General features: G+C 40.8%; 1 protein-coding gene across 5 annotated transcripts in view; it reads right to left on the reverse strand.

The window, feature by feature from the left end:
* The window catches only part of LOC130920076 (CREB3 regulatory factor-like), a 75,857-nt gene that overhangs the window by 28,633 nt on the left and 34,937 nt on the right, over positions 1-12,287 (reverse strand). For 4 of the 5 annotated variants that reach the window (XM_057842937.1, XM_057842940.1, XM_057842939.1 and 1 more), the window contains exons 5-8: positions 11,874-12,197; positions 11,291-11,618; positions 2,021-2,209; positions 1,726-1,915 (exon numbers count right to left, since the gene is read on the reverse strand). In XM_057842937.1, the coding sequence (XP_057698920.1) occupies positions 1,726-1,915; positions 2,021-2,209; positions 11,291-11,618; positions 11,874-12,197 (1,031 nt within the window). The remainder of the gene's footprint in view (positions 1-1,725; positions 1,916-2,020; positions 2,210-11,290; positions 11,619-11,873; positions 12,198-12,287) is intronic. The other variant, XM_057842941.1, reaches the window with a different exon arrangement.

The following is a 12,287-nucleotide window of genomic DNA, read 5'->3' on the forward strand; positions in this document are numbered from 1 at the left end:
TAGGCGTGGCTAACCAGCAGATTAAAAGGCTAATGTCTCGTCAACTGCGCTTTGCTAAATTGTTGTATATAGTCGAATCGTCTCAAAATATGATTCAAATTCACATAATAATGCTATTTAAGACTTTTTTTCTCCTGTCATATGTAGGCCTGTCGCGATAACAAATTTTAGTGGGCGATAAATTATCTCATAAATTATTGCGATATGCGATATTATTGCGCCCCCCCCACCCCCCCAAAAAAAGTTTTTTTTTTTTTTTTTTTTTTTGAGCGTTTATTTATTTATTTACTGTCGTCATCATCGGTATCATTGACAGTTGCAAGATGTGATATGAGCAACCCGAAAAAAAACGAAGAAAAGACAAGGGCTGACGAGAGAAGCATATGCTTATCAAGTCCCATCCCCTTTTAACCGATTTACAATAACACAGTGAGAATACAGTATATATTAATAGATCAAGTACACCCATTTAAACGCAATAAATGTTTACTTTTAAATAAAAAAATACCTTTTAAGAAATCACAACTAAAAACAATAGACCATGCCTCTTTCAAGTAAAAGACAACAATATTAATACCGCACAGAAACACATAATAAATGTCTTTTTTCAAGAAAAAATAAAATTGCACTCAATAACTGAAGAATTTAGGCACATAGGTATAAAGTTGCTGTAAGAGTAATTACACTTCAACAACAACAGAGAAAAATAGACTAAGTAAGTAGCAGTAACAAAAATTTGGCTCCCAAAGGTATCAAATATCATTTAACAGAGGTAAAACAGTCTCATTTCTTCAGCAATGTAGCGGACTTCACTTTCCGTGAGGGAACGCTATTTTGCGCGGTGTCGTCTGTATTTCTCACATCAAGCGAATACCTCTAATTGTCAATTAACGTGACGAGGAGGCTCCGCTTGTTGCGATGCAGTTTTCTTACTAAGCAGTGAAAACTGGAGAGGATGATAGTGTTTCAAATGAGCAAGTAGATTTATTCTGTTGGCCATCTTTGTTGAAAAAACCTCCAGAAACATTTTGCAGACTGGTTCGTCCTCTTCCTCATTCCGCTCGCTCATTGCTGTGCGCCAACAGTGCACTCGGCCCTGCCTCCATCCATTAAATGACGGTCACTCAAACTCAAATGTATAAAACGAACGTACCCAGAAGTCAATAAAACACAGCGGCACAAGGAAGCTGAACTCTAAACAGCGCTGTCAAGCACGTCTGCCACACATCTGCCGCAAGCGCGTGCGTCATGCGCGCGCGCACGCACGTTACAAACGCACGCACGCGAGGCGATACATCGCAGCAGGAAAATTACCGTCTTCATTTTTATATACCGCGCGATAAATGGAATTATTGCATATTGCGACAGGCTTAGTCATATGCTCTTTAAGGCATGTGAAGGTTAAACGTTTACTGGTCACTTCCTGTTGGTTTTGTTTGGGGCATTTTAGGCAGCCATCGACAGCGTTTAATCCATTTTGACTGGGAAGGGGCCAAAGAACGAAAGCGACTGCGGACAAGAGAGTAAGCCATGTGCAGTACACAAAAATCTCTGGTTTTACGGCGCCGATTAAAAAAAAAAAAAAAAAAAAAAAACGTGTCATTTTGTATATACAGTATGAATTAGTTACAACGTGCCTGTGAGGCAGAACAACACTGCGGGCCGGATGGGATCCCCTAGCAGGCCTTACGTTTGGCAAACCTGATTTAAAGGGTGTGTGTGTACCTGGACGCCAGCTTGTTTTTCTCCTTGCGTGATCTGGCCCTGGCAACGGCAGGGAGGTCGTTGACGGGCCCCATGCTGTCAATGGCGGCGTTAAGCTTCTGCAACTGCTCGCCGATGTTGTGCAGCTTCTGCGGGTTAGGAGTCAGGTCGCTAGCGTCTGTCTTGCGGGCCTTGCGTCGCCCTTTCTTGCCTAAAATCAGCAAGCGGCTTCAGCTATTTTCATATTTTTAAAGTGACATTTTTTTCATGATTTTTAGGCTTTATTGGTCAACCTCGTTGTGTGCCGTGTAGTCACCTTGTCTTAGGTAAAGCGTGCTGGGCAGCGTGCTGGAGCTCCATGACAGCGACCAGTCGTCTCCTCCTCCACCCATCGTTTTCTTGGCTGCAGAGACCCGGGACCGTCGGTACTCCCAGAAACAGCGGCGCTTGGATGGGCGTTCGCCCGTACGCTCGCCAGGCGGTCTCGCGGGCTCCGCCTCTGCCTCTGAAAATAGTTCACGCTAAGGTTATGGTTTTACATAGACTTCATTATCAGTTGACTGGAAACGGGGCACGGGGCCGCTCCGTAGGAAGCCTATTTTTAAAAAAATAGGCACCTCCCTTAGACATACCATATTGGCCCGAATATAAGACGGCCCTGATTATAAGACGACCCCCTCTTTTTCAAGACTCAAGTTTGAAAAAAAGACTTTTCGAACACCAAATTAATTTTTATACAGAAAATAATTTCAGTACATCCGAAACAAATGATTATAACAATACATTTGAGAGAAAAAGCATGTTATTTTGCCTCATTCAAATCTTAATATCTGAACATTTAAATATGTAAACTAAAGTGCAATCACATTCGTAAATGAATGACTTCTGGTTTTTCAAACGTAAATAAACCAATCCATTGTCATAAAACAACAAAATTGCAAAAACTGAATTAACCATCAAAGAAGTCTAACTGTAACTGTAGTCTTGAAACAAATCTGAATAAGGAAAAACATTGCAATAAAATAATGCAAACTTGTTAAACTTGAGTAGCTGAGATCTGTCATGACAAAACATCGCTTCAATGATATCTGGCACCATCTAGCGTCGTGAATGGGGAGAGTAGCTGAGATCTGTCATGACAGAACATCGCTTCAAAGATATCTGGCACCATCTAGCGTCGTGAATGGGTATAATGTCTAGACCGCGAATATAAGACGACCCCCTCTTTTTCAGTCTTATTTCAATGCAAAAAACACAGTCTTATATTTGGGCCAATACAGTATATGAGTCTCCAAGAGCAGCGACATAAAAAAAAAAAAAAAAAAAAAAAGCGAAGTTGTTCCCTAATCCTGATTATTTTTTATATAAGTAACAAACTTAAAATGGCTATAAAATTCTCAAGATTTTATGCTAGATGAAAAATCACCAAATGCAATTTTTTTTCTTTTTTTAATGCAACTTTTAAATGTTTTCAACAGTTAATAAATCCCTCAATTTCACTTCGGAAACTTCAAATCGGAAAGCATTCAGAAACATATTAATTTTATTCAACAAAAGCAAATTTAGAATTTTTCTATGTATAAACACAACTTATTTAGGTTGAATTCCAATGTCACTATTGCCTTAGCACGTCTTCCAGACTATCTGGCCCTCGCTGTTTTAACAGTGAAATGTTACATAAAATAAAACACGTAAAAGCCGATTTTTTTTTTGTATGGACGCAGAAATGTCTAAATTACTTTTTCTGTTTTCTCGCCAAAAAACAGGCAGTTGGCCGAAAATGACCTGACTATTTAGATGTAAAGTTGCGCTATTGTGTATGGATACAAAATCCAATATGGCAGCCATCACAAAACAAAGAACTATTTAGATTGAAAATCATTTTTAATAAATGCGTAAATCCCAGAGTTTCTTTGATATGAACGTAAAACAGTCTAGATTCTTGGTTAAAAGCCAAAAAACGGGCAGTTATCATTAATTTTAGGTAAATGTTTCAAGCAAAAGTTACACTAATCTTTTCCATTCATTTCAATTTTTTCACATCGTTTTGAAGTGCATACATGGTGCTATTTTATAACAATTACCTTGACTCCTCAACCAAATGACTCTTGTATGTACTGCTTGTATGTACTAATACTTTCGTTATGTCTCCACCTAAATCCGGCGTTAGAACGCATCGTGATTTATCGCAGTGAAAGCTCCCACGACGTTTTGTCGAGACCGGCCCCCTACTGAAAGCCGTGGCGCAATGTCTGTAGGAGCTGTCACGTCAACTGATAGTGAAGTCAGAGGCGTCGCGTCCCATTAGGCAACCCAGGCAATTGCATTGGGCCCCCAGCCAGCAGGGGCCCCCAGAGGGCCAACAGATTTAGCACAAGCAGCGACAAGTGTAGGGAGTGTTTCAATACCATGGAATCATTTGGCAGATTATCTAACGATTCTGTTATCAATCCCAATCAGCACTAACCATGTCACGTAGATTATACATGTTTAAGAAAGTCCAATCAGCTATTAATACCACATGATCGTTTAGCGAGTGACTCACCAAGTACTCTCTGGAAAGTCCTTGCAGAGTTGTTTTACGTTGATTTTCACAGGCCACCCCTTCATGTGACTACTTTAAGAATGGTGATTTTTCCCAAAAAGTCTATTCATGGGTCTATCGTATTCTTCGTCGAATACTCTATTAGAAAAATATAACATATATGCATCTAAAATAATCCTAAACGATTTTATTAGCAATTTTAATACTCCTTTTAGCAAGGTTCCTTGGGTATGCGTACGTTCCCATAGCAACCAGTCCTGGTATTGTCCTACGTCACAAGCTCTGCGTTTTCTGGGAGCGAGAATAGGCGTAAGGTGCACATTTCGAGCAGAGGACGGCCACCTGTTAAAATGTGTGCGTCCAGGAACGAATGTAAGTACATCCGTATGAGCAGTGTTGTCAGTAACGCGTTAGTAACGCGTTACTGTAATCTGATTACTTTTTTCAGAAACAAGTAATCTAACGCGTTCATTTTTCTACACCAGTAATCTGATTAAAGTTAGTTTCCTTAGTGTCTCTGGGTTACTATTTTTTCATCGAAAATGAAAATGAAGATTATTGTAGTCATGTACGAAGAGCATTTTGAATAGAAAATGCTAAAATAAAAGGTTCCCAGTACGTGTTTCCATGACAACCTCTTAGCTATTTCCTGTTTTGGTTTCGCGACACATGTGTTGTGGGACTGAAGGCGTGGGCCAGGCGGGTGGACATTCGAGTCGAGTGTTGACACGTTGCGAGGGAATGTTGATCTGTGGATATCCATGAATGAAGGTATTTTTCCTCTATTCTGGAGGGTATCAGCAAAAGGTTGGACTTCCTACATGCGTGGCCGCTTCGTAGCTTTGCTGTAGCAACGACGGGCAGTCATCGCTCCAAGTTGGCAAGCTTTGTTTACATCGTTCGTTGTTCGTTTATTATCTGTGGGATGTGTTGTAAGCCCGATTAAGTGTAAAGTGCTTAGTTGCCGCCACGTTTTGTAGCCAAATTGACCGCGTGTGAGTTGAGAGGACTACTTCCGGGTTGTGGACGCACATCCGCGCCCACCACCTTTGCAATTTTGTGCAGTCAGTTTGCATTGTTACATTGGCACTGATATGCTGTTAACCATAAGCCGAAATTCAGAAGTTTTGACATTAGGCCTAATCTTAGAGTTAGCGGGGTTTAATTGGTCGGTGGAGTTGATTTCAACAAATTCCAAGCAGTTTGTCAGATATTTGTTAGTTTCAGGGCTCCGGAGTGGCTAAGCTAGCGCGAAATTCTGATATTCCCCTTTAAATTCAATCATCGGAAAGTCAATTAGTGCTTAGTTTTCACCACTTTTATGGCCAAGATGACCACACGTGCACGCAGCGCGCACTAGCACCCCCCCACCTTTGTGTTTATTATACTGCGCGAGTATGTATGTGTGTCATGTGACTCAAAGTGAGAGTGGGCGGCAATCTGGCCTTTTTTTAATTGGCAAAATGAAGAGGAGTCATCCTTCTGGAAGCGAAAAAAGAATGAAAAAAAAAGCAGAAGAGGAGAAAAGGAAGCAAGACAGCAGTGAGTGTACTATGTTTCCGTAGTTTTATGTCCTAATGTAGTAGAAGCACTGCAGACTAGTAGTAGTAGTAGGTAGGTTTGAAAATAAAAAAAGTCGTAGTAGTAGGTAGGTTTAAAAATAAAGTAGTAGTAGTAGTAGCATTTCTATGTCCTAAACCAATTAACTGCCTTGACCAGCTTATTAGCGTTTACTAACAGCATTGCAGCATGCTAGCATTATTAAACTTTTATTAAATATGCTATTGCTCCAAGTCCAACTGTCGCTCTTACTTGCACACGCTCGAAGGGCCCCATATTGCTTGTTGCCTGGGGCCCCGGGGACCCTTGCTACGCCTCTGAGTGAAGTCTATGGGTTTTATATTTGGTGTGTCAAGAAGAGTGAGTGAAATCCTAAATTATGGTTTCAGGCCTAGTTTTGGGTTTCAAATTAAGCTTTCTGAGGTACAATTTTCAAATTAGTTACCCAAGCGAATTTTAGGACTTAAAATGAGTTTTTTAAGCCTATGATAGGGTTTAAAATTAGCTTCAAGCAAGCTAGAATATCTTATAGAGTAGCTAAAAATGTAATTACTTGTAACTAAAAACTATAAAAATCCTGTAATAGCACAGTGATAATTCCTTGCACCCAGCACTGCCTCTTAGACCCAGAACTGGAAAAAGCATTTTTCTTTTTAACTGGGTTCATGTTACAACCAAGCTTCTTTTACATTACACATGCACACATACACTTCACACACAGGCAGGCACTTGTTTATATAATGTGACATCTGGCCTACATTTTCTGAACTTTCCTTGCCCTTTCAGCTACTTCCGTTCAGTGTGACACAAAGTGACACACATGTATTAAGAAATAAAGGAGGTCAACAAGAGTGTGCATGTTCACATTATTGAGAGTGACAACTGTACATGTAATATTTTTTTGGGGCTATGTGGTTTAGGAAATTACATGTTACCAACGGTTCAAAATATGTTTGGGTGTTGACATACATCATATATCATAGGCTAATGACTATATTCTAGACATTTTCTTTGGGAAAATGATCAAATCATTATGCTAACTATAAATATAGTGCTTTTAGTATTTTTCCAAACTGTCCTGAGTTGACATGTTTATACTATTGATTCAGGATTTGGACATCTAAAATTTATAGCCAAAACATGCCTTAAAGTGCGTTTTCAGTTTCAGTTCACCAAGATTACAAGGTCGAAAAACCACAAAGTCTGGGGATGGCCAGACAGAGTTTGCAATGTATCCTTTCAAGCAGGGATCCCCAACCACCGGACCGGGGACTGGAACCGGTCTGTGGCGCATTTACTACCAGGCTGCAGAGAAATAATAAATCATTTGTGAACGACCGCAATCGGGCCTGTGCATCTTGACACATCAATTTGCCAGTCTTCTCTAAAGATATAACAATAAAACTGTGTAGGAAGACGTCATTGAAATCTATTGGAGCTAGCATCTACTTTTATATCTATGTGCGCTTGTCCTCGATAATGATGTAGGCGCATCATATTTGTGCCTGGAAATAATAAGCCAATACATTAGCAAAAATTACTGAAAAACACGTCTTAAGACAGCTTTTTTATGGGGGGAAGAACACCTGCTGAGCCAGAAAAAAGCTTTGCTGGCTAAAAGCAAGCAAACATGGCAACAAAAGCGAATGCACTGAAAGCATCATACCTCGTGGCAGTGTTGTTTTTGGTAGGCCTTTTAATTTTCTTAATCTTTTGGAAAATAATTATTAGTAATTATTAGTTTCAGTCATATTTTAGTGATTTCAAAATGTGTTCGTCTTCGTCTAGTTTTACTCAACGAAAACTCAAATTTCGTCTAGTTTTAGTCGACAATTACTCAAAATGTTTTTGTCTATAAACGTCTGAAGTTTTAGTCCGTGAATAAATAAATAAATGTTAACCAACAATTTCAAATGAACATGAGTCTACAAGGACATCACCATCTTCGTGATGATAATACACACTCAGTAGGAAAACAGCACATTATTTTCAATTAGTTAAACTCACCTTGACGCCACAAACTGCATGCAAAAGGCTTTTCCAAGAGTTTAAGACAACTCCCAACGCTAAATGCTAATGCTAACGCGAACGCCATGCTAACGCGAACACTATGTTAACGCTACAAGCTTAATCACCGGCCCGGCTGGTGAGCATGGGGGTTGGGAAGGCGCAGCACGTCACATCAGTGACTAGACATGTGCCGAATCCCTGTTTCAAAGCAAACCGTGGTATGAAAACGTCACGGTTTCAAAACTGCAAAAATTTTACGTCATACCGTCCCAAAGGTATTAGCTATTTTGTGTGTCCCAAAAATGCATGGAGAAATCCCTCGTTTGCAGCTGCAAGGCTCAACCCTCCCTCACCGGTTGTTGCTCAGTGTCAGTGAGTCAGCTGTGCTACACGGTGGCTGGAGGAGGTGAAACTCCTGAACTTTTTTTCCCCCATCGAAGAAAACGAAATCGCTGGTATGGTAATACTTCGGCTAGATGTCTCAAAGTAACATATTTTAGAGCTGTAATTGCAATATTTTGAAACCGTGATATTTTGGCTTAAGGTTATCATACCGTCAGAATCTCATACCGGCACACAGCTATTACTGACTTGACCAAACATTGCTAAGGTGTGTGCTAACTACACATACGGTAAGAAAATGTCACACATTGTGAACTTACGACGGAAACTATGACGAATTTTCATCCCGTACTCGTCTAGTCAGACGAAAACTGGCATCCATCTCGTTATGATTTACGTAGTCTCCCAAGACACGTTTTTAGCTCCTCATCGTCACGTCAACGTCATGAAAAAAATTGTTCGTTGACGAAATATTTTCGTTATCGTCATTGTTGACGAAAACAACATTGCCTTGTGGCGAACCATATTGCCTAAGCCAAAAAACCTTTCTCAATTAGAGAAGAACTCATTATGCCTGCAACCAAGGATATTTGCAGTCATGTTTTAGGAGAGGCCGCTGTTAAAAAAGGATGATGTGTGTTTGGTGGTGAGTTACATTTTTCCTTCATTTAATGTTCGTTTATTTTATATTTCCTATAATTATCTGCCACACACTGCCGGTCCGTGAAAAAAAGGCCCAAATCAGATTGGTCCGTGGTGCAAAAATGTTTGGGGACAACTGCAGTAAAGCGTTTGCACTAGAGCTGTCCTGATCCGATATTTGGATCAATCGATATATGGGCAAAAAAATGCGCATCGGTATCGGATCGGAACACAGGAAAAATTCTGATCCAGACTTCCAATCCAGTTTTTTTTTTTTTTTAAAGTCCGGTCCGGGTTTTCCAGCACACAGTTTACATAATCCATTCCAGTTTTTGCTTCGGTTTCCCTAAAATCCGGTCCGTATTTTACGGCACACCTTCAACAAACTACATTTACATTACCGTCTCCCAATTTACCGAGAGACTTTATCGGTAAAAATGTCAGCTGTGTGGGATCATTTCACCTTAAAGGACGACAAAGACGAAGAGGCAGAGAGCAACATATGCCACGATAAAGTCAAGCGTAGTGGTAAAGATGTAAGAAGTTTTAATGCAACCAACCTAATCAAGCATTTAGCGAAATACCACCACAAACAATATGAGGAGTGTGTTACCAAAACCAAAGACAAAAAGAAAGGTCCTACGCAACTAACAGAGGCAGAAACTTTTGCTATGAGTGACAAACTGGCACTCAACAGTCCCAAAACCCAGGGAATAACAAGAGTCATTGCCGAAGAATTCATTCTGGATGACGAGCCATTATCTCACGTGAGTAAATACGCACCATCCAACACGCGATTCGGCCGCTGAAGATTCGAGAACGATTCACAAACATCCAAATTCCGATTATTGAAATATGTCAAGTAAAGCGGAAGTAATACACAGCGCGGTCTTCGGGACCGCATTGGGTCCCGAAAGTAAACATAACTTGTCTTAGACTCGGGTAATGCCAATGCTCAACTCACGGCTTTAGCTCAACTCATGCCGCTGGATAAAAAACACAAGAATACCTGACTTCTGCTGACAGCTGCGACAAACTACGTCAACGTCATTGTGTTTTACTGGAGATAATAGATATCATATGTATATAGAACCAGATGCTACATGACAGACTCGACCGCGTTAGCAACATTGAAGTATTGAAAACCTGATGTGTTAGTAAACAGCCGCCATCTTAAAGCAGAAGACTTCCCTAGTAGGCTGTTGTGAACCTTACAAGCGAACCTAATTAACTTTTTATCTAAAATACTCCTAAATCGGCAAAATCTTGACTTGAATCTATCTTCAAAACAGTTTTAAAACTTTCACATGTCGAAAGTAGACAGAAGGGAAATTATGGAATAACAGGAGCAATTTTAACAACTTTAACAGTTGATTCGCAAAATTAAATGAATTGAATGTAGTTTAAAGCTGCTGATACAGAATGGGGACTTGAGTATTTTAATAACCGTTTTAAAATGTAAACTTGATACTGAAATAGTCGTTTATTTAAACCTGAGAGGCTTTTTTATACAATTTTTGTAACTAATGCACGAAACATTAAAAGCATCTAATATCTTGGGGGATTTGTGGGATTTTCCACTGAGGTTGTTGGTGTGTTTTGCTTTTTTAAGACGCTTTACAGTATTATTAGCACGTTTTACTGACTATGCCATTTCTGTTTGTTATTTATAACGTTTTGTGTTTGTCACTGAATAAACAGGTCAGTTTCTTGTTACCAACCGTTGTGTGTTATTCAAACTCACCTAATTCAGCTGGCTAGTTGTTATCAAGGGTACTAAAACCTTTTTCAACATGAGTCTGACAACTAAGTAAGGAGGCTAAATAACTTTAAACTTTAACACATGCTCAGATAGGTCGGTATCGGTATCGGCCAGTATCGGTATCGGATCGGAAGTGCAAAACAATATCGGTATCGGATCGGAAGTGCAAAAACCTGGATCGGGACATTCCTAGTTTGCACCGCTCATAAGGTGTAAGATCTTTGTGCTTAATATTAAAGCATCAAGTTTAATTATGATGCTACCTTCATCTAGCCATTTCTGTCAAGGATCAGATTTAGGGTCAGGTTTCAAACTACCGTAAGTTTTCTGGTTTCAGATTAGAGTTTCAAGAAAGGGTTAATGTTTCAAAGTCGGGCGTCAAGGAAAGGCAAAATTTTGAAATGATTTTTTTTTAAGCCTCACATTCAAAGCTACAACAAATTTTACACTGTAGACTTGATTTACCGACAGTAGCGTTTTCTCTTGAGCGTGTTATGGTATGTTATGCCCAATTGAGATGTTGGTGGTGTAAGGTTGGTTTGATTCTGGGAAGTGACTCTGGCAAAGCGGGATATTGTTGATGTTGTCCGGGAAGTAAAACCGCAGCAGCTTTGGTGGCCAATGTGTGCCTGGCTTGTGCCCTTGGCCACGAAGGACATACGACGTGGTCTGAGGTCTGGAAATGTACACAGCGTGGCATGCTTTTCAGAAAAAAAAAAACTTACCACATTCAGTGTCAGACGAGCTTGAGAGATCTGCTGCTGTCTCCTCCTCTCCTTCGTCTTCCTCTTCATCTTCTTCCTCCTCCTCCTCTTCTTCGTCTTCCTCGTCAATGTCTACCTTCTCAGTGTCCTCCTGGTCCTGAACCTCCTGCGTGTTTTCCTGTTGCTGTTGAGCCTGTTCCTGGATGCCATGAGTTATGACTGGTTCTCCTCCCTGGCTCAGGGAATAGTTGTGTTCCTCACTGCAGTGCTCCAACAGCAAACCTGACGCTGGCGCCTCCCCCCGATGGTCCTCCTCCTGTGTCACCTGACGTGGCAAAGAGTCACATACCTGTAAATAAGAAGCTGAGGTCGAGTGAAATCTAATTTTCAACCAAGTACTGGTTTCTGTGGCAAACATCAAGCAAGTAAACCCCGAGTCGCCAAGCCACAAAATTTTAAGGAAGTCAAGGCTTTGGTAGAGCAAGACATAAGTCAAGCCATACAATCTTGTCATAGTCAAGTAGTCTTTTTATTAGTTTTAGACAATTCTTCAAATTATTGACTTTATCTGACTGGTAATGTACATTTTGTAATGTACCCTCACCTGTGATTGGTACACCTCTGCTTTGTTCGCTTTCCTCAGACCTCTGTCTTGTCCTCGTCCCGCGACAACTGGTTCATCTTTGGTCGTCTTCTCGGCTGGCTTGTCCTCTTCGCGACTCCGTCCCCATCGGCCCATGAGCACGGCGTCCTCGGAGGCCACGCCCAGGCCCAGCTTGGTGTACCGGGCCATTTCGTCCAGAGCCGATACGTCCCAGCGTTCAGCGTGCAAATCCTCGCCCAGGCCGCCATCGTCCACCAGGTCGCTCAGCAGCTCAAAGGGCCGTTTGCGGGGGGACGCTGGTGAACCCAGCATGAGGAGAATGCTCTAAACATCGAAGAAAAGCAGAACATTGTTAGAGATGCGCACATTTGTTATTTATCTTTATCGATTTTGTGGCTATAATAGTTTCAAATA

Source organism: Corythoichthys intestinalis, chromosome 8 (assembly GCF_030265065.1).
Source record: "Corythoichthys intestinalis isolate RoL2023-P3 chromosome 8, ASM3026506v1, whole genome shotgun sequence".
In the NCBI taxonomy this organism is placed as follows: domain Eukaryota; kingdom Metazoa; phylum Chordata; class Actinopteri; order Syngnathiformes; family Syngnathidae; genus Corythoichthys; species Corythoichthys intestinalis.